A 22,222-nucleotide genomic window follows, 5' to 3' on the forward strand; every position below is an offset into this window, starting at 1 on the left:
TTATAAAATATTTGTTATAACCAAATATTATAAAATATTTGTTATAACCAAATATATCTAATAAAATTTACTATAGATTATAAATATCTCCTATGGGCTTTTCTGCGCCGCTAGATGGCCACTAAGATATCCGTTAGTATTTATAATCCCTTTTATGTCTAATAGACACTCTGCCTATTCACTTTCTAAGATTAACAAATCTATTTATCACAAAATAAAAGCTTCCAACTTTCGTGCCTAATAAATTTGCTATCTTTATAAATATATTGAATGTCATACATATCAATTAGAATAAACAAAATCCATTTGACACTTTTAAAGTTTTAGAGTTCCATTAATTTGTAAACCCCTTTTAGACATGGAAATTTGTTTAAATTGAAAAAACCAAAAACGAAGACAATAAAGAGAAGAAAAAGTTTTCAATTTATTGGAGATTTTTCTGGACAGAAATTGATGCAGACAAACTAAAGTCAAGTTTTTTACACACATCATCCTAAAACCACAAGCATTTTCCATTTCACACCTCTAGTTCCTCACCAAGTTAAGCCACAATCATAGAACCAACCAAAAATCCAAACCATTCTAAAACTACTGAAGAACTTCAAGTAAACATAAAAATTAGCAGAAAAAGCACGTAATTTTTCTTCCTAATATTTTGAGTCAATCCATATACATTTTCATATACACCATTTTCATTTCTTTCTGCCAAATGAAAGATCAAAAAGCTCAAACGACCTCAAAATAAAACACCATTAATACATACCAACAATAAAAGAATTGAACTGCCAAGACTGGTCTCAAAAACGAGGCACAATGCACAGGCAAGGAAACTAAAAAAAATAAAGATGAAAAAAGAAAAAATAAGTTTGTTAAACAAACAAAAAGAGAAAAAAAAAACACTCATTAGGCTGGCATCACAATGACAATCAAATAACCAAAGGTCTTTCCCTTAATGGAAACACTACCAAATTCTAGACAAAAATGCAAACCAGTCATGATTCCCGTGCACTCGCCAAACGCCGATTCTCGAATATGGAAGTCGAAGTTTAGACGAGCAACTGCAAAACACCACAATAAGTTCATTCTCTAAAATAGATCAACCTTCTTTTTCTGCATGTCTTGCTTCCATTTGGGCAGCTTGTAGAATGCTTCTTTTGCCATACCAAAAACCGTCTCGAACTCTTCCATGGAAAGATAGGCCTGACAAATCAGGGACATTGAATAGCCTTTAAAACCATCATAAATCAGGAAAATTTAGAGAAAAATCTGCATCATCGCACTAACCTCTCTTCTTTTGAAGTCGATTCCAGTCACTGGATTGTCAGACCTTGCTTTTAATTGATCATAACTGAATGTGCTATCAATAGTTTCAGCATCAAAATCCTGGCCCCCGCCTTGCTTGGGCGTGGAATCACCTCCATCGTTTTCAAATGAAGGGGAAAAATTTCCTGTTTCCTTGTCTTCATCTTCTTTAGTATCCTCCTTTTCTGTTTGGAAACTTTCTTCGTCTCCTTTCCCTGCCAATATCCAATTATATAAAATGTTGAATATAAGAACCCGTCATTATGAGGTTGTGGTTAACACAAGGCAGAATATAGTTTAAATTTTTTTCAATATAATTTGATCTTCATTTCTCTGTTGCAACAGAAAGGGTTAACGTTTGGAAAAAGTTGATCCTTACCTTATACTTTTGAGTGCATAAATAGTTTGTGATTAGAAGCAAAAAAAATCCAAATCAAATGTGTTTTCATTTTCACAGCAGCAAATGAGAGAAAAAAGCTGTGTATCACAATAGAATTCAGTGAAACAGAGATTTCAGAAGAATAATGCTTTATATATGGACAGTGAAGATCGATAGAAGATCAAAATCTTCCCAGCAGTATCTAACCACATACTATTAATTTGGGAAACTGTAATTGGTAGCATTTTTAGGTTTAATAATTAAGTGTACCTTTCAAATGATAGACTCCAGTTAGTGATAGATTCTATCATTTATAGACTCCTGATAATAAGAAATTTTATCATCTAAAAAATCTGAGAGCTGAATCTAAATTTTGCTATATTTCTAAACTCTTGTATTGTGTTATATATTTGTGCTAATAGTTAGGCCTGATTGTTGTATTTGCAATTGCCCTGTAATTTCAGCTACTGAAAGAATAAGAAATGAGACCAACTCAAGTGTATATAAATGTCGATGCAAAGAATTTTAAAGGTGCAATTGAAAAACAGATATCTATAGACTATAAGTCCAATGGAGCACTCTTACCCATATCATCTGAAGTTGGACTGCGACTATTTGGGGCAGGAGGAGAATCAGATCCTTGCTTCTTTTCTGCTGTAAGAACGGAAGAAAGTGCAGCTACAGCAGCTGCCCTTTGGGATCCTCCTCCTTGACTTCTGCCAGATGGCCTTGTAGAAGTAGTTTTCGATCCCGAGGATGAATTAAATGCGGAATTTAAAGCAGCTAAAGCTTCACTTCTTTGCCTAGGTCCTCCTTGACCTGATGCATTAGTTTTATCCTGTAATAGCAATATGTTTGAAGATTGATCAATGCAGACAAGTAGCAAAATCGTGATTGGCCAAAAAACAAAACAAAATTGCAGAGTTGACCAGAGTTGACCTTTCAAGACAGAGAAGCTGTACATGGAAAGGAAGTAAACGAGATTGTTATTCACCACAAGAAGAAAAGAATTGCTATAATTTTATCATTCTCAGACACCTAATGCAGTACAATCCTAATAATGCTAAAGGTTTTTCGGTGCTCTTGCATGGATCTTCATATAGACAAACAAAATAAATACAAAAAAGCCTCCATGAGAATTTGGACTACATGGTATAAATCGGAAGGACAGCCAGAACCCCTTTTTAAGGGGAAAAAAAAAAAAATATATATATATATATATACATCAATTACATTATAAATGGTCAGAGAAAGTTGAGCATTTACCTCCACAGCATGGCCAATTCCAAACAATAGAGAAATTTTCTTCTGGAACGAGTTACCCTGAGCCTACATTTGGTGAAGATATTTCGAAGTTTAATTAAAATTGTAAGAGGAAAGAGACAAAAAGGATGAGAAAGGAAGAAGAAGAAGAAAAAGAGACATACATAACTGATAAATTATCAAGGCAAAGCACCAACGTCGAAGCAAGTTATATAAAATAGAATATAAATGTATGGAAAATTTTCAAATTCCTCGACGCATTCCCATTTTGACTTTATGGTTCCCAAAACGTACAAAATTACAAAAATTTCTTGAAACTTCCAGACAGCATCTAGTATAGGCGTGCATATTTAAGGCTATGACACAATTACATCTATAGTTACTGACAAAAAAGAAATTTAAAAACCTAAAAATACACTTGTAAAAGGGAGGCAACAAACAAAAACAGCTCGCAATCTAACATACTAATACCTAATGGGTAACTAAAAAAAGTGGTCATAGAGATCCACAAGGAGACATTGAACCTAAGACAGGACCACATCTCATTTAGGGGCCCCTCTCAGACCCTCTAAAAATTCTAGTGTTGCTTTCTCACCAAAGCCCCTAAACAATAGTGCACACCTCAGCATGCTGCAAAAACCTCCCGTTCTCACAGAAAGGAGGGTGAAGCAAGTCAATCTACAAGAAGGAACTCCTCAATTGTATTTTTGCAGCCTCTATTTGTAGCCAAATTGAAACCAAACACGTAGGATAGGCTCCAAACAACAAACACATAATCACAGTCACAGATTCACGTGACCAAAGAAAATGATCCAAGTCATCTACTGCCCTCCTGCAGAGAATCCAACACAATTCTCCAACAAGTTATGAACCCTCCTTGAAACCCAATCTAAGGTAGTAATTCTAACATGATAAACCTGCCAAACAAAAAACTTTACCTTCTTCAATATTTTCACCATCCACAAAAATGCAAAGGCTCTCACTGAAGGGAGAAGGGTTCACAAGGCAAAGAATATGGATTTACACGAACCCTTCAAAAGAGCAAGGGTCCCACATACAAAAAACCCTTCTCAGGGTTCCAACAAAACTTCCCAATCATCAATAGGAAATCTATGACATCTAGCATTTCTCAATAAGATAAAGCACAACTAAAACCCAGTGAAAAGGGAGGACAAAGGTTGAGACAACACTGACACAATAAAGGATTCCTCATCACGGATATGATATAAGTGAGGAAGAAAAAGCATATGAATTTATCCCCGAACCACTTATTTTACCAGAAAAAAGTTTCTTCCATCCCCAGCTGAGCTGCGAACATCAAGAGAAAAAAAAATCTCTCCAAGGGATTCTGGAAATGTTTCTCACTCCACTCAAGGATCATTAAAAGGGGAGGCCCATACTTGCTCACAATGAACTTATGCAACAAGGAATTAGACTCTGATGAAACCACAACCATTTAGCCAATAAGGCCCTGACGTGAGCTGTCACATTCCCCCAAACCCTAATCCTTCAAAGTCAACCAGATTTGTCAGTCTCACACTAAATTAAGTGAGCCCTTTACCCTGCTCAACAGGAATTCTCATAAACATTTCCAAAGATTTACTCATGGAAACTAGGATTTTAAAAAGGGACAAGAAATAGGGCAGAATCCCGGGATCCCATTCAAAAGAGACCGTTAAAAGGTAAGTCAACCTCCCTAAAGAAGAAATTTCTGTTTCAGGACGCCAACTTTTTCCAAATCTTGCTAACCACAGGGTCTCAAAGCACTTGGGGTTATGACCTAAAGGGAGACCTAACTTGAATAGAAAGAGAGGAAAGAACCCACTTTATACCGAAACAAATCAGCCCACTTTCTAACCTTGTCGTGTCTGGATTGCAATTCATCCAAAAGCTGCCTCTACTCTGTAAGGTATCCCCTTACAAACAAGTACTATTGAATGAAGAAAGAGCCCTAAGGCTACAACTCCTTTCAATGTAAGAGTCAAGACACTAATTCCAAGCTAAAGGAAAATGGAAGTACGACCTCAGCTACTTATACTACCCTTTCCTTTCCCAAAATACCCTTCAACCTCTCTCCTGGTCCCCTCACCTGCATCAGATAATATTTATGTTCCTCACTCTCATGCATAACTAACTTTCACCCTCAATTACATTATTGCCCCTTTTCCTATACTGATGGATGATGGGTGGCCTTACATACTTCTATCAAGGATTGAAATATCAGTTGATTAAATCTGAGGGTTCGACATCAATATTAAAGATAAACAGATATCTCTAATATTTTTTTCTACATACACAAACAACAAATTATCATCTATTGGACTTAAATATATGAGTATGAACACTAATAATAAGATCTATAACTTATTTTGAAAATCTAAAACAACTTAATTATTAATTTAACTCATTTTTATATTTTTTTTATTACAGAAGTTTTTTCTTGTTAAGAAATAATAATAATAAGTTAGGTTGGACAATGGACTTCTTGTACCATTATGAATTCGTTTGTTAAGTGCTTATTTTTCTTTTAATGCCCTTGCATATACTTTTTTTATTATTAATTTAACTCATTTTTATAAAGTGTTTTAGTCCAAATGCATACAAATTGCCTCCATCAACCATGGTTATAACCTTTCCTTTCCTTTATTTTGACCATTTGAATCCAAGAGATCCCTAATATGATCTCCATTTTCGTATGGGTTTAGACCTTTTTCGTTTCTTTTTTAGAAACAGAGCATGTGTGCAGATCTCAGCTGCTCATAACTCGTATTGTAGGACTGAAGCTGCTCCTTCCCAAAAAGAAAAAAGAAAAGAAACAAAGACCCCCATATTTGACCATTTGAATTCAACTGTTTCCTTTAAAGAATATACTTATCACATTTCAATTTTCTTTCAACAATATCAAGGCAAAAATTCTTTTTTCATGCCAAAAAATGAAAAAAATAGAGTGGCAAGAGAAGCATCTAACTAAGTTTTCAATTGAAAAAATTCTTTTAAAAATTGTTAGATAAAATAAGAATGTATATTAGCAAAACAAAAAGGAAAATGGCAGCACATACAAAAGCTTTAGTATTATCCCATGAAAAGTATGTCGTGAAGAAGCTTGGTTCAGTCCCCTCATTAACTTTGTATAGTGGTACTTTTGGGGACAAACCCTCCAGAGATACAGCCATTTCTATGTAACTCTGCAAAACCAGTTTGTCAATGACAATAATAAAAGAGTATTTTGAGATATTCTAAAATAAGAGTACCTGCCCAATTTCAAAGGCCTTTGGCTTTTCTTTGGTGTCTACCATCTGGCCAATCCATACGAACACTTCAGCATGTGTATCAAGAATCAAGATGTCCTCTGTCAAAAGATCGTCTTGAGAAAAGTTATAAACCTCCTCTACCTTCAAATTATGAGAAACAAGAATAATTATACATGTATAATAAAGCATCCAAAATAAAAAAAAAAGTGGTCAGAAGCTCACCTGAAAACGTCCTGAAATATCCAAAGGCATGGGGGATGGACCACAATGATCAGTAAAAGAAAATAGGTGTCAACATAACAACTTAAGGTAGAACAACATGTTGTCGTTACAAGAGAGAAATTATTGATTCAGAATAAATTTATAAAGAACTGCCACCTTTATTCGATGAAATTGTGTATAGGTGGGGGTCTCTGACAATATCTGGAGCTGCTTTTTTGCTGACATAATTTTGTTTTCCCCCAAGAGCAGACCAGAAAGCTGAACTTTCTGTTCCTTCTTTAGCATGTTTTAAAGTAACTCCAGGCTAGATAGTAAATAGGAAGGATACACTCCTGTTAGTGCCAAGTTTACAGAATTCATGTCTACAAGAAAGGGCATACAGCATGATCGCAAACAAGAAACAGAACCAGTGTGCAATTCACAGTTATTTTCATTATATTCTACAAGTTCGATTTAAGATAGAAGCCATTCCATGTTAACCCTGAATCTTTAACATTTAAATTATTCCTAAAAAAAAGCCTAAGAAAACCAATGAAACATTACCCTCTGTGCTCCTCCCTTGACATGAAGTTAGTGTTGAGGTATATATTCAACAAAAATCAGATACATTTGTTACTAACCCCGTATTTATAGAGTGGGAATGTAAAAAAAGGGAAGAAGGCAATGATGAGTAGCAAACCTTTAAAAACTCGGCAACTTTTGCCGCTGATTGCTGCAGCTCAAAGGCACATTGATTTCCATGCCATGTAAACAAAGAAGATCCAGATTGCAGGACAAAAGAATGGCTAGAGTCCAATGATGTCGCCACCTGATCAAGAACAAAGCTTATATGAAACTGTCCCCGTGTAACATAAAGAATGGTTTTTTAACTAATAAGTAGAATCATTTATGCCAATTAAGAATTGCATCCACTTCCAAAGAGAAAAAGTGGTTAAGAAATTTCCACCATAACTACATATTCATACAAAACAGAGTGGATAAAAGAATAGTGATCACGATCTTCAAGGTTCTAGAGCCTAATTATTCAAACTAAACGCTCAGGAAAAGCGTTGGACTGAGAGGAATACTTGAAGTTATCAACGTCAAATATGTGCTTGATCACATATATTGTGCATTCCCTTTCAGAATCAAAGCCTAAAGATAATAAGGAGATGTTCAATGTGACAGAATTCTAAGCCCAAAGAAACTATTAATGGGGTGAAAACATGGCTAAGCATTCTTTTGAAAAGCCTCATATATGATCTCCTGCAAACTCAGAAAACAATGTTTAATAATCACTTCATAAAACCATGAAATAACTTTCTGTGGTCTGGATAAGGTGTTCCAGAACCAAGCAATTATTTATTCTGCTTGGTTCAATAAAAGAGTCCAATCTAAAACGAGACTATGATGCAACCTTTTCTGCCCAACCTTTTCTTTACTTCTCTACAATGGTTGATTTGTATACATACAAAGAAGGTATGCTCCACAATTTATATAAGATAAAGGCATTTCTATATAATATGCATAAAATGTAGACTGCCACAAACAAATAGAAATAGGAGAAGTTTATTCTGCACATACAGCATCAACTTGCACTGCTTTATTGTTGTGGACAGAAGTTCCAGAAACCTTGATGAGAGCAACATTATCTACACTATATGTTTCATCCTCCAAATCTTTGTCTGCTATAAATTTCTTGTAACCAGCACTCACACCACCCTGAAGAAAGTACTCAGTTAAAAAGGAGAAGTGCTTGCCTCCAATTTTTGTGTCAGAAACCATAACTCAAAGAGCAGGATTCTCATACCTTGAGGACCACCATAGGCTGGAAAAGTGCAACAAACTGTGGTGGTTCTTTACCCTGAAAAATGCGACCCTACAGAAGTAGCAGTATAACGCGTCAATGATGATAACATAATCCTGATCTAACAAATTGATTCAATACCTGAACTGGCTTCCCCTTGAGAGAGTTTGACATTGAACTTGCAATACGATCAGCAGTCATTTGGTCCTCCTACATTGGACAATGTGTGAGCCAATGATGAGTATGGCCAAACTTTTTTCTTTTGCCAACAAAACAAAAGTGTGGCCAAACATTTAACTTACAAGTTATGATATGCATAAAGAAAATAATGACAGTTCTCAATAAATACATTTGCACAAACTTTGAACTAACTAGACAAATAGAAAATGGGACATGTTCAATCTGTACCCCCAACATGGGCAAGTGAGTCAACTTTAATATTAATCTTTCAATTTCATTAATCAACCCTACAACCTTAAATAAGCAGTGTATTTTAGACTAAACCTTACACTTGAGTAAGTGGTGCACTTACAGTCCATGTTTATTTATTTATGATATCTACTAGTGACCAAGGGTACTATTCCCAAATAGATCCTTACTCTAAGAAAGCTCAAAAGTGGAAGAAATTCTCATATCCAAAAGGAAGACCTGGGCTTAAGCTCTTTTGTCAATTTAACATACTAATACCTTCTTGCTCTCCTCCAAAAGTAACTCTCCACGTTTCCCTTAAATAATAACTACTAGGTGGGCAGGTGGCACAAGAAAATTTGTGTCAACTTCAAAGACAGATAGACTTTTGACTATCCACTGCCATAAGCATACAAAGACTGCAGATCAAATGGATCTTTACGCCAGGATGTTTCTTGGTTACTGGCACAACCCACAAAAAAACTTTTTCTGAAGAAGTTTGTCAATGAAATTTTCTCCTTAAATTTTCTCTGGCCTACATACCTTGGGGTTTTAATACCAATGGTGAGAGTGTTTAGCAGCGTTGTCTTAAAACTGCAATAATTGTGTTTTTGGAATAACTTGTGAAAAAAAACGTTTTAGAAGAAATCAATTGCATCTTTGGAGGAATTAATAAATTAAAGTCTGTTTAGTATAGCTTATGCCTTGTTGAATGATTCTAGATGAACAAAAGTGTTCTTTAGAAAAATCTTAATGAATCAAAAGCACTTTAATGAACTTAGATTAATTTAAGAGTCATTCTTCGATAATCTCTCTCAAAAGTTTCTATCAAATAGCTGTTAAATTAATCCAGGTTCTTTAAAGTGCTTTTTATTTATTATTATTATTTTTTAATTTTTCTTAAAAGAAAAACTTTTGATCCTTTAAATTCTTTCGATAAGCTACTAAATACACTTTGAGTCATTAACCTTTTTAAGGGTACTTATCTTGATTTTATTTAAAAAGCATTCTTTTCACAAGGTATTACAAACATTAATAAAAAAATCTGCAGTAGTGATCATAATTGTTTCAGATTGGAGTCATCCTGTATTTAAGGGTTTGGACTCCTTTTGTGAGGTTGATTTTTTTAGCCCCTGCAATTTCTTTCATTTTGCCCACTGAAAGCTTAATTTATTAAGAAGAGACACATCCAAGAGTTATTCAGTCTCCAACACCCAGGTATTTCATTTAAAAATGTTTTAAAATCAAATTGCAAATTAATTTATTTAATTCTAAAAGTGCTATATTATTTATTTAAGAAAATATTAAATAAAAAACTTATAATCATCCAAAATCACTTGTGCTAGGCCATCAATACCATAAATCAAATCCTGTAAGATCCTTCTTAACATATTACGATATCCATAAGAACGTAACAGTACTTCCATTTTGTTCTAATGCTAATTATTTCTTACTATTTCAAATGCATGACTCCAAGTTATGGAATTCCATTAACACCCAAAGCAACATATTTTAGCTTACCTCGATGCTATCCTTTCCATACCAAGTATACAAAATATAATCTTCCTTCCTCTCTCCTGAGTGGTAAGCGTAAAGAATAATGTAGCAGTCTCCACTATAAAATTTACCAACATCCTCTGAGGGCACTGGAGTCTTGGTGTCCTCATTGATGCACCAAACCTACAAAATTAAGTGTCCAATTTCTTAGCACAAAACAAATAAGTAATTACCAAAAAAAGTTATCTTCAAAATTAACGTGAAAAAGTAATCTTTGACTAAACCTCCAATTTTCCACCTCCCTCCAGCAATGGAGGTACTTCCTCATTTGCTTGTGTATTTTTTGACATCCCCTTGATACCAACACCTTGTTGCTTCAACAAAGCTGGCAGAAATTTGAATACAAGAATCAACAATTTGAGCAGGAAGTGCTTTAAATCTACTTTAAGTCACGGAAACATACCTGCTACCTTTCCTCTTCCTTCCTCGTTTCCAGAAGCTGCAGATCCTGCTGGCCAGGACCCAAAGTGGGATTTGAAAGAATGTGTCTCATAACCTTGAATAAGTCGCGTTATATGTGTCGATCTTGGCCTATTTTGATTAGCAACAAATTCCTAGAAAGGTACAGGTAGTGAAGAACAGATACATTTAAATCCGGATTTAGTGGAACACTACTATCTTGGCTGCTAAACTGCAACTCTATTACCTCAGCAACCTGGATGGCCGTTTTTCTTTCCTCCACCTGAGTTATCCGTCCGACCCAAACAAATACCTCAGAACCACAATCCAGTAGATAGCATTTGTTATTTTCTAACAATGATTTGGATAGTTCGTCTTCAATGATTGACACTTCGCCATCAGCTATGCTGCATGCATCCAGAAAACAAATGAGTAGTGTGCCGAGTTTGTTTTTTCTGCTAAAAGATAATAATACAAGGATCATACCAATCATGAAAACGTAGAAAAGCATTTTTAAATTAAATCAAATATTAATCTATAAATGTATTATAAGATTCTCACACAACATGGTATGATTCAATATTATCTGGTCTGAAGAAAGACAACAGCATACGCAATGAGTTGGTTCTGTTAATTTAAGAATAGAAAGGTCATCCTCTCTAAATGAGTTCAACTCAGCGGTGCTGCTCTACTTCCTCTAAGACTTTGTAGATAGAATAACCCCAACACCACGTGTGATGTAATAGATCATCCTTAAAAATGTTTGGTGCATTACATAAATCCATCTTGTGTATAATTTCTAAAATGTTAAACAGTCACCCAAAAAAATTTAGAGGCTATCCATGACAATATAATCCCACTAAACTACTGTACAAAATTTAGATTAAAAAAGGAAAATTATTATAAATGACAAAACTGCTGAAATATTTACAAAATAATAAAAAAAATTCAAATTTTATCGTTGATAGACTTCTATCAGTTTCTATATATGTCACCGATAGACATTGAGTATGAGTGTCAATAAGTATATAGAATATGAAATTTTACTATATTTTGAAATATTTTGTTTCATTTTGCTATATTTGAAAATGCCCCTTAGAAAATAAGGAGAAAAGTTAGACACAAGATAAAATTGAAGGAAAATTTGGATAATAACAGATTTATTGATGTCTACAATAATTAATTTATGAGTCTCTAGACAACAAAAGCATAAAACACGTCAACTGAGAAACTGATGAAAAAACTGTTGTCTCTAACATTAAAAGATTCCATGAACTATCATTAGCTGCAAAAAGAAAAGGGAAAGCAAATTCATGAATGTACTAAAAATTACTTGAAGGCACAGCTAGCTAACAACTACATGTCAATTATTACTTGCTAAAGCTCTATTACTAAAAAAATAGTTCCATTCAAATTGAGTTTGTGCACTAAACAGCAAGAGAAAAACAAAAATAAGCAAGTACATTATCAAATCCAAAGAAATAGGATACTATCATTGAGAATATGAGAAGATACAAAAGAAAGATTTATATATGCTTAGTTTTGCAAGCATAAATACTTAATGTTCAACCCTTTTTGCAAGCATAAATACTTAATGTTCAACCCTAAATCATTACTTTTCCTTAACCTGAGAGGTGTTATTTGTAACTTTTCAATTAATGAAAGTTTTTATATTTTTAAAAAAAAAAGTTTTCATTACAAGATCCACAAAGTAAATGCTAAATCAAATAAGTTTCTAGATTCTCATTTGATGAGGGTGAGAAATTGACGGATACCTATAAAGTTTAGCAGGCATGGCTTCTGCAATCACATCATCTTCAGTGCTAACCTTCTTTCCTATAGGTGCAAAACCACCAAAGAGAACCCAGAACTCCCCAGAGTCCGACTCTGTATCTAACTTTCCATCATCTACAAAAGCAAACAAAATTGCCCAATTAAGAAACTAGGGAGTAACTAACAAAAATAAGTGAGGAACTTAAGAAAACTAGTGATAGATACTTGGCCACATGAAGAAACTAAAATCCTTTTTTCTACTATCACTCCTTTGATTTTTTTCTTCTTCTTTTTTTTCTAGTCACTCCTTTACTTTCAAAGAAGCTGTGTTGTTTATTAAAAAGGGAAGGTAGAAAATTGAAAAACTAGAAGTGTTTCTGCATACCCACTACAGCAACATCACACACTCCCTGGTGATACTTTTCCTTCAAAAACTGAACAACTTCCAAAGCCTTGGCTCGCTCTTGGATATTGGAATTAGCACCATTGAACTGATATATCTTGTTTTCAGTGTCTAAGATGAACACATCATCATGATTAAGAGAAGACCGAGCAAAAGGAACCTGCATTATCAAAATGAAAATTTTGACCCTAGAGAAATAGTGAATTACAAAATATACGGGAGTTCATATGGATAGGATCCTGTGCCTGTTTCATTCTAACAACTCGTTTTCCTTTGCAGGTATATAATCGTGTTTCAAATTCTTCCTCCTCAACTTTTTTAAATCCAGATGCAACACCTCCTTCAAGTGGAATGATGCAAGGTTTAAAGTATGATAAAAATTTGTCTGATTCATGGCCTTGAAGTTCTCTATGCTGCACGGCACGGCCTCCAAGAGATGCATCTAACTCTACAGATTTTATTGCAGCAGTCCCAGCCTCGTCCTAGATCAAAAGGTCCAGAAATTTAGGAATTAATTTTCAAAAAGAAAAAAGTATAAGAAAATGCAAAGCAAAATTTTGGCTCCCTGGAAAATACATCAACAAAGATCAAGTTATTTTATTTTTCAATAACATCCAAACTTCATCAGAGTGGGGGTTAAGTCACCCAATGTGATCAAGTGAGAACAAAAGTATCATCCAATATTCATGGGGAAAAAATTATAATTACAAATGAGTATTTTAAATAGTGATATATAACTAAATTTACCTTCACCCACTAGCTTAAGCTTTTGGGTCAATTGATGATTTCACTGTATTTTTTTTATTCTCAGAAAATAAAAGATTTTTTTATTTTAGATTCTTTAAGATTCAGGCACAGACTGAGGCCAAGCAAGCAGAAAAAGGGTGCCCAATTGACTTTCCTGGAAAAAAATCATAATTATGAATTTTGAGTATGCTAATAGTGGTATTTAAAATTTTCACAAAGTTAAAAGAAATTTATGTTTATATTTTCTTTAGATCCAAACAGAAATATAATAGTCCTTCCAATTTCCAACAAACGTTGGTGAGTAACTTTCAAGGTTTGAAAAGTGTAGTTAAACAAATAACCGCAAGTAAACAGTCTGTGACAGCCAAATTGAGCACGTGACATCTCAGACGTTTATTAGAATGGTCAACACAGACCTACATGCTATAAGAGCAATATTGCAGTACAGTGGCCATGATGTGAAAAATTTTCTATAAAGCAAGGAGAGAAAGAGAGCAGGATACAAGATGAGAAAGAACACCTGACTTGTATCTCTTCCAATCCAGAAGTGTATATCAAACAAGAAAGAGCTACTTTTGTTTTGTGATGTCTGCAATAGGAAATACTTGTTAAAAGCAAATACATGTAAGAGATGATTTTAACAAAGTAATTGCAAAAGCATTTACTCCAAAGCCACCTTCCATATCTATATTTTATCAGTCAGTTCTTAGCATGAATGACTCATTTTTTCTCAAAGAAGAAAAAACTAGGAAAACCAAAGAAGAAAAATAATCAAAGAACTCATACTTTTATCCAACTGCTTCAAACATCTCACAAAACTTAACTTACACCAATTAAGACTCAAAAATGAGTGTCAGTTGTCAAGGTGGGTATAACTTTAGCTTTTTTTTTCCGTGAAACAAAAAAGATTAATCATGGAAACTAAGTTAAATTATCATTGCCAATTTATTAAATGAAATAAGACACTTCAAATAGATATTAAAGCAGTACTAATAAGTTGAAAGAAACCTGCAATACTATGTAGCTATCCCCCATATAGAATTTTCCTAAATCGGACTTTGGCAATGGAACAGGCTGAAAATTCTCAATTCGCCAAATTTCAGTGCCACTAAAAGATATTAAGTTCAACATGTAAAACTACAATCAGTATGTTCAATATTGACAAGAAAGAAGAAAGTCTAAACCAAGTAAATAAATAATTCAGTAGCATGATCTTAATATGTTAGATAACAACTAACGTCAATTCTCTTATTCCAAAAAGAAAAACAAAGGTGAGGAGAAACAATGTTTAATAAACAAAGGATACACCCTTTGCCCTACTCCTTGAAAAGCAGGATCCATAACTTTTGTGGGCCCAGACATGTTTTAGTTTCTTCCTTACAAGTAGGTATAGTAACACAGATTTAATGATACTCTTAAACACGTTTATCTATCATCCAAAAATGCCACGAACCCTGCATGAGATAAAGTAGGAACTTAGGATAAATTTATAACAAAAAACCAAAAATTTAGACCTTAACAATGAAATGCAATTCAGATGACTGTAAGACCTACTATCATTCACTTCCATCCTGTTAATACACAACAGGGTACCTTTGGTGGTAGTGAGTAAACAGTAAATTTGGGATTAGAAAGTTCCAAAAATATAAATCAAATTGCATTTCTATTAAGCATTCATAACTTTAAAAAAAAAAAAAACATGTGTTTCATGGATTCCTCCCACAATTTGGCTGTGGAACATGGAGAAACAATATATTTTCAACTAACACAGAAAAGAAATAAAACGAAAAGTAGCAAAGTTACCCAGCAAACAACCGGAAAGAAAGTGAAATTTTCCTTTGCCCATATTTTACACAAGTAAAAAGATTCTTCATTTTGAATATGTTTTTCCAAATTGAACTGCAGCTGGATTATACTAATATCATAAAGTACACATAATTAATCAAGTTACTATGTGCCACTGTTCACAAAAAAACATTCTTATATATTGACAAAAAGTTGCAAAAACCATGATTGCTTCAAGAGATTGACAATAATCACTAAAACAAGAAATAAGAACAATATTCTTGTGGAAAAAAACACCCACATAAACAAGCATCCCAGTAAGCTAAAATGAATGTCAAAAGCAACTAACAGAATGCAGCTGTAACAATTGCTATGCCATCTATATTTGAATTCATTGACCACTACCATACCTAATAAGCTACATCACTTTCCCCCGCCGAATTGCAATAAATTCAATATCTCCATCATTAGGAATGCAAAAAATCCCAAATTGGCCAAACAAAGCAAGATCATGGGTACATAATTAAGGGGGGAAAATCTTTATTGGTATGTGGCCTTTTGGGTTAAATCAAAAGGTAAGGTATGAGGGCTTATGCCTGAAGTGGACAAATATCATACCATTTTCAGAGACGTATGTCCTAACTACAAAGTCATGATCTAAACCTAGTCATATTTGTAGAATCCACATGTGTTGGAAAAAGATCTAATGAGGCTCAATAACAGTCATGCATAGATCTATGGTTGAACTCTATTAGATAGGGGATGTGCTCCGAAAAGAAAAGCGATGACCTCGTCAAAAGCTGGAGAGGTCGATAGCTATTTGAGTCTTGTTGGAAATGCAAAGTCTCACATTGGCAACACATGAGGACTATTACAAATACTTAAATAATAGAAAATATCTCCTTGGATGAGGACATTTTGGTGAAACAAAAGACGGATTCATCAGGTCTTCTACCAAATTAGCAATATCATTTCATAGAGAAACTGTGAAGAGGTCCCTTGTCCTAACAATTGGCATTAGAGGGTATTTGATAATATAGGGTTCCATTTCAAAACCACTTGACAATTAGAATAGTGGCTCATCTATCTTATTAGGAGCGTGAGGTCATTTGATCTTTCCAATGTGAGATTCTCAACATGTCTCCTCAAGATGGTGTTCTCTTTTGGGTTCACCATTTGTAATCTCTATCATATTAGATAACATGGAGTTCCGTCTCAAAACCAATTGGCAAATGAGAGTCCATCTATCTTATTAGGAGTATCCGGTCCCTTGATTTTCCAATGCGGGATTCTCAATAGAGACATGCCCCAAGCTTGGTCATGTTTGTAAAATCCCCCAGCATCAAGGAGAGCAATATGTCTCAGGAACAAATTGCATGCTGTCTAAGAAGAACGATAAGTTCCACAGAATCCTCAAAGGTGGTGAGCTTCAATAGCATAGTCGTGTGGAGATCCGTTGTTGACAGAGGAAGGGGAAAAACCTTTAAGTTACCTCAAGAGCAGAGTGTGTAAGTTTTCATTTTCCAATATTAAAGACATTACACAACCAACGACACAAAATATTACATTCCATAAAAAGTAAATGATGGATGAGCACCATGCGATCAATTCCCAACCTTATTGTACCATTTCAAACAAAAATAACGTTAACACATTACAGAGTAAGTAAAGGGGAAGAAAGAGGACAGACAGAGAGAAATATCCGAAGCTGAAGGAGGGCATCAAAACACGAAAGGGGAACGAAATACAAGTTTCAGATTTATTCCAAAAGGGTTCTAAATATAAACGTAAAGACCCCATCAAATAAATACATAAGATTAAAGCTCCATAAACCATTATTCCAATTCGAAACAGTAACAATCAGTACAACCAAGAACAAGAAAAAGTGTTAAACGAGAAAAGAAATAAAAAGAAAGAAGAGTATGAAATTAGGAAGATAGCCCAAAGGGAAACGGAAACGATCGAAAAAGGGAGCAAAGAAATTGATCGAAATACCTGAGATCTCTGAACTGCTCTCAATTCCGGGCAAAAGATAACAGAAAAGGAAGAAAAGTGAGAGAAATAAAGCTAAATTTGTGGAGAGAAGTTTGTGGGTCCAATTTTTTTGTTTGAATGAAGGTTAAAAAGAAATGGGAAATTGAAGAAGTACAGAAAGGGGAAGTGGGTTATGAATGAATTATGAAGGAAGATGAAGAAGGAAAGGGAAATGGATGATGAAGATGACGATGAAGAGAGAGAAAGTAGAGAAAAATTGGGAGAGAGAGTGGTTATTTAAGGCAAACAAACGGGTGACGTGGGCACCTGAATTGTTGGTTCTCTCATCCTCCTCCATAGAACGGTATATTCCTAAAGATTAGTTTTCTCTCTCTTTTTTTCTCTCTTTCTCATGCAAAAATGAGAAACGAAATTGCAATTGGTACGACCAAAAATGCTATTTACAAATATTCTAATTCTACTTTTTCTTTTCTTATTACCATTTTACCACAACTCCTGTATTAGCATCTATATTTGATACACTTTATGTTTTATATTATGACTTTAATTATGTTACTTGTTTTTGCAAAATGATGGTGAATGTGGTAGGTTCCATTATGATAACTGTAGTTTTTCTTTTCCATTTTTATAATCTAATATAGGTTCTTACAATTAATTGTTTTATGTTTTAAAATTTTGTATTTGATTTTACACCACTACAAAACATACGAACATATTGTTCTACTTGGCTCTATAAGTCTGTAAAATGTAAATACAAAAAAAAGCTAACATTTAGTCTATGCAAGTGGAAAACACTAGAACATCTCCTCCAAGCCTCATGGTAACACATGTAGTCGCATTGAAGACCTAATAAGATTCTACATTTAGTTTCAAATATTATTGTAAAATCAAATTAAACAATGCCAAAATAAAAGTATGAAAACCTTAGAGATTTACACCAATAGTAACTATTCTTAAAATAGTCACGACTAGGTAAGAAAACTTTATCATGTCTCAAAAAAACCGCAATCACAATCAAAACCATTAGTACAACTACTACAACCTAAACGTTTATTTGATAACTAGCTACACCCATAACCCAAATCTTAATCTTCTTGCTAATATCATTATTATTATTGTGATCATTATAATGAAAACCCTCAAACAATAATCTTTTAATTTCTCCAACTAAACAATCCACTCCATAATTACTACGACTACCCCTCTCCACAATCCATTTCAAATCCCCAACATAAACCACTACTCCTTACCAAAGAGTACTCGTACATTCAACAAAATAAGAGTACCATTTGGCTCCTTTCACAAAAGAATTACATTAAATGGATGTTTAAACTTTTAAAAGATAGCTATTTCTTGAAGATTAACATTATAATAATTTACCAGTTTATGCAATGCAGTTTAGCAAAGAGAGCTCAAAAGATTGATTTGCGACTTCTTAACCTTTTAGAAGAGGACACATCCTTTCTTCCGCTTGGAAGTCCTTGCATATGATGGACAAAAAAAAAAAAAAAACTTGACAAGAGACGCATATCTCGTTGTCTAGATCAAGTTATAGTTTAATGCAATAATTACTATATGGAATCAATCCAAAACTGAAGGTGAAGGTAAAAAAGAATACTGAGATAATAATTAGAAAAATGAGCAGAGAGATACATACAAGCATAACATACCAAGGATGATGTATAACAAACTGAAGCAGTAGGTGATGTTATCGTTTACGGTAGAAAATGAGATGCATTGTATCTTAATATCAAAATGTTCTTTGAGATATCAATTTTAAGATGAAATTGACACATAATGATGTTAAGTCTTCAATCAGAAATTGTTGTTTGAGATATAATTCAAATTCTATAATTTCTTTCACTATCTCATTTCAAAGACACTATCATCAAATAAGTGACACTATCATCAAATAAGCTCTATACATGTTTATTGTTGTCTCATTCCTACGTTTAATGCCAATAGGTTTGAATCAAAGGCCTATTTATTTACCTTCTCTTCCATAACTTGCTTTAGAATGGAAAGTGTTATGGTTTCAGCTTCTTGAAGTGTTAGGTTTTGAAATCAAAATTGAATACAGTATTGGTGTATGTGAAAATTGAATAAAAAGCAAGAGGTTGATTTAATATATGTGGCAAAATATATGGATGTTTAACATTGAAATATAAGTCGCTTGAGCATAGGTGTAACAGCCACAGATGTCTCGATGCTTATAAGCACTTTGTTGGAACCCTTTTCGTTAGAGAAAAATGGTAAGATTTATCTCAAATAATTATAATAATAAAGCATGCAAAGAAATAACTTCTTTATGTTTAAACTCTACAGTAGTCATATCTCAAGTTCACTCTTAGTGACCATATATCTTCGTAAATATCTACCATGTCTAGTTTTGTTTGAGAATGGAAGAAAAAATAAAAGAGTAAACCACCGTAGTATTCAGTTATATTTGATACAAAAAGAATAGATATGGATCTAGGAATAGTAGCAGAAAGCTCAAATTCTTCACTCAAAACTTTGATACTATACTTATGGACAACTCAACCTAGGTCGTGAGATGTCTCAAATAGATCCTCTATGCATATCAAATGATGATCCTTGTTGATCCTCCTTGTCTAGTCTTTTGCTCTTTTTTTGCACTTTTAGCTCACAAAATAAACTACCCATATCAATTATAATTATATTATGAAAAAGTGATTAACTCAAATTCTAATTATATTATGAAAGAGTGATTAACCCATATCAAGCTTTAACTCTTGAGAAAATGAGACAAAAAGGTAATTAGAGACCTTTTTGATACTGTCACATACCCAACAAGAGGCAGGTGACACCTAGCTATACACACCAAATCCTTTTAAAAAGTAACTTCCAATAACTACTACTAGTAACCACCTTTTACATAATAACTACAGTAACTTCCTATATATCTGATTTTCTCTTATACCCCTTAACTAAAATCATACTAAATATCTAGTACCTAAGATATAGTTTGGCCATTTGTTTTATATCAAACTGTTCTCTCCTATAAGGAGGGGTGGGTCATGGCTGCTTCAAGTAATGTTCTGATAGAACACTGATATAGTGTTTCTATTTATTGATATCTGCAACAGAATTACAATATAAAAGCAGTAAAAGAAAAATTAAAGAACCCTAACCCCCTGCCCTTCCTCTCTTTCAAGGAATATTGCAGCCCTAATTCTTCACCCCCTTCTCCCTCCCAACAGACTCCTATTTATACTCCATAACCAACTCCTATTTATACTCTAACTAACTTTCTCTCTCCATAACAAACTCCTACTTATGCTCTATTATTTTATTATGGAAGCATCTACTAACAATATTAAAACTATTAAGGCTATTCTCCCTAGCACGTGCGGTTAACCTTGCTTCTTCTTCCTTCTACTGTACTGGTGTATAATTGGGGGTCTATCATTACATTCCCTTTCCAAATTCACCTTGTCCTCAAGGTGAAAATTCGAAAATTTCTTCTGAAATTCTTCATACTCCTCCCAAGATGCATCTTGAGGTGGTAGCCCTTGCCATTTAATCAGTACCTCCCAAATTCCTTCCTTGTTCTTCGAATACCCATATATCTCCTCCGGAATAGCCAACCATTCATAGTTTTCATTTAAACAGGTCATTTCTTCTGGTTTCAAGATGGTGTGATTCCCCACCATCTTTCTAAGTTGCGAGACATGAAAGACTGGGTGAATACATGACGATTCCGGTAGTTGGAGCTTGTATGCTACCAGTCCTATTCGTTCTGTAACTTCAAATGGCCCAAAAAACTTTGGGGACAGTTTCTCATTCTTTTTCTTACGCAAGGAAGATTGCCTGTATGGCCTAATTTTTAAAAACACCATGTCACCAACCTTGTATTCCACATCTCTTCTCTTCAAATCTGCATTCTTTTTCATTTTATCTTGAGCCACTCGAAGGTGTTCCTTCAATACTTCCAAGACTTCATCCCTTGCCTTGAGTTGTTCATCTAACAGGAAGTTAGATGTGCTTTGATCCCCATAGTATATTAATGGAGGGGGCGTGCGACCGTATACAGCCTGAAAATGAGTGATTCCCAATGACCGGTGGAAGGTGGTATTGTACCAATACTCCGCCCAGTGTAGCCATTTTGTCCATTCCTTTGGTTTCTCACTACAGAAACATCTTAAATATGTTTCCACACTCCTGTTGACCACTTCTGTCTGACCATCTGTTTGTGGGTGATATGCCGTGCTTCTATTTAATTTAGTGCCAGCCAATTTGAACATTCCTTTCCAAAAACTGCTCACAAATACCTTATCTCTATCCGATACGATGGATTTAGGAAATCCGTGTAGACGCACAATTTCTTTAACAAATATTTCTGCTACAGTTTTCGCTGTGAAAGGATGTTTGAGGGCAAGGAAATGACCATATTTGCTGAACCTATCGACCACTACAAATATAGTTTCAAAGCCACCTGATTTCGGCAACCCCTCAATGAAGTCCATTGAGATATCACTCCAAATGTTGGTGGGAACTTCCAATGGCAGTAATAGCCTAGCCGGGGTCAAAGCCAAGGATTTATTTTTCTGACAAATAAGACATTCATCACAGTACCTTTTGATGTCAGTTTTCATTCCGGCCCAATATAACTCTCCAGTAATTCTCTTATAAGTTCTTAGAAAACCAGAATGTCCACCTATCACAGAATCATGATAAGTATACAGTATGGCTGGAATCAAAGCTGATGACTGAGATAACACCAACCTGTCCTTGTACCTTAGCATTCCGTGTCTGATAGAAAATTTTCTTTCAGTATTCTCCTCCCCTGATTGTAGTTCATCCCATACTTTGCGAAGTCTGATATCTTCTTCCACTTCCTTCTTGACTACTAATAAGTCTATTAATGCTGGTGCCGTTAAGCTACTGAATTGAACCGCTGGAGGTACACGGGATAGGGCGTCAGCGGCTTT

General features: G+C 34.3%; 1 protein-coding gene across 1 annotated transcript; it reads right to left on the bottom strand.

The window, feature by feature from the left end:
- Nucleotides 1-618: 618 nt before the first annotated feature.
- Nucleotides 619-17,612, bottom strand: LOC101214583 (villin-2). Its single transcript, XM_004149353.3, has 23 exons — nt 17,271-17,612; nt 14,797-14,944; nt 14,499-14,598; nt 14,011-14,079; nt 12,989-13,225; nt 12,726-12,903; nt 12,343-12,475; nt 10,815-10,974; nt 10,572-10,722; nt 10,393-10,493; nt 10,133-10,291; nt 8,345-8,413; nt 8,207-8,275; nt 7,981-8,118; nt 7,097-7,225; nt 6,574-6,721; nt 6,418-6,428; nt 6,196-6,336; nt 6,004-6,129; nt 2,948-3,010; nt 2,267-2,519; nt 1,285-1,517; nt 619-1,200 (listed from the first exon to the last, which is right to left on the bottom strand). Exons 2-23 carry the CDS (start codon nt 14,850-14,852, stop codon nt 1,087-1,089), a joined length of 2,838 nt encoding a protein of 945 aa, XP_004149401.1. The 5' UTR covers nt 14,853-14,944; nt 17,271-17,612; the 3' UTR covers nt 619-1,086.
- Nucleotides 17,613-22,222: the final 4,610 nt, after the last annotated feature.

The sequence above is a fragment of the Cucumis sativus genome, chromosome 4 (genome assembly GCF_000004075.3).
Source record: "Cucumis sativus cultivar 9930 chromosome 4, Cucumber_9930_V3, whole genome shotgun sequence".
Classification (NCBI taxonomy): domain Eukaryota; kingdom Viridiplantae; phylum Streptophyta; class Magnoliopsida; order Cucurbitales; family Cucurbitaceae; genus Cucumis; species Cucumis sativus.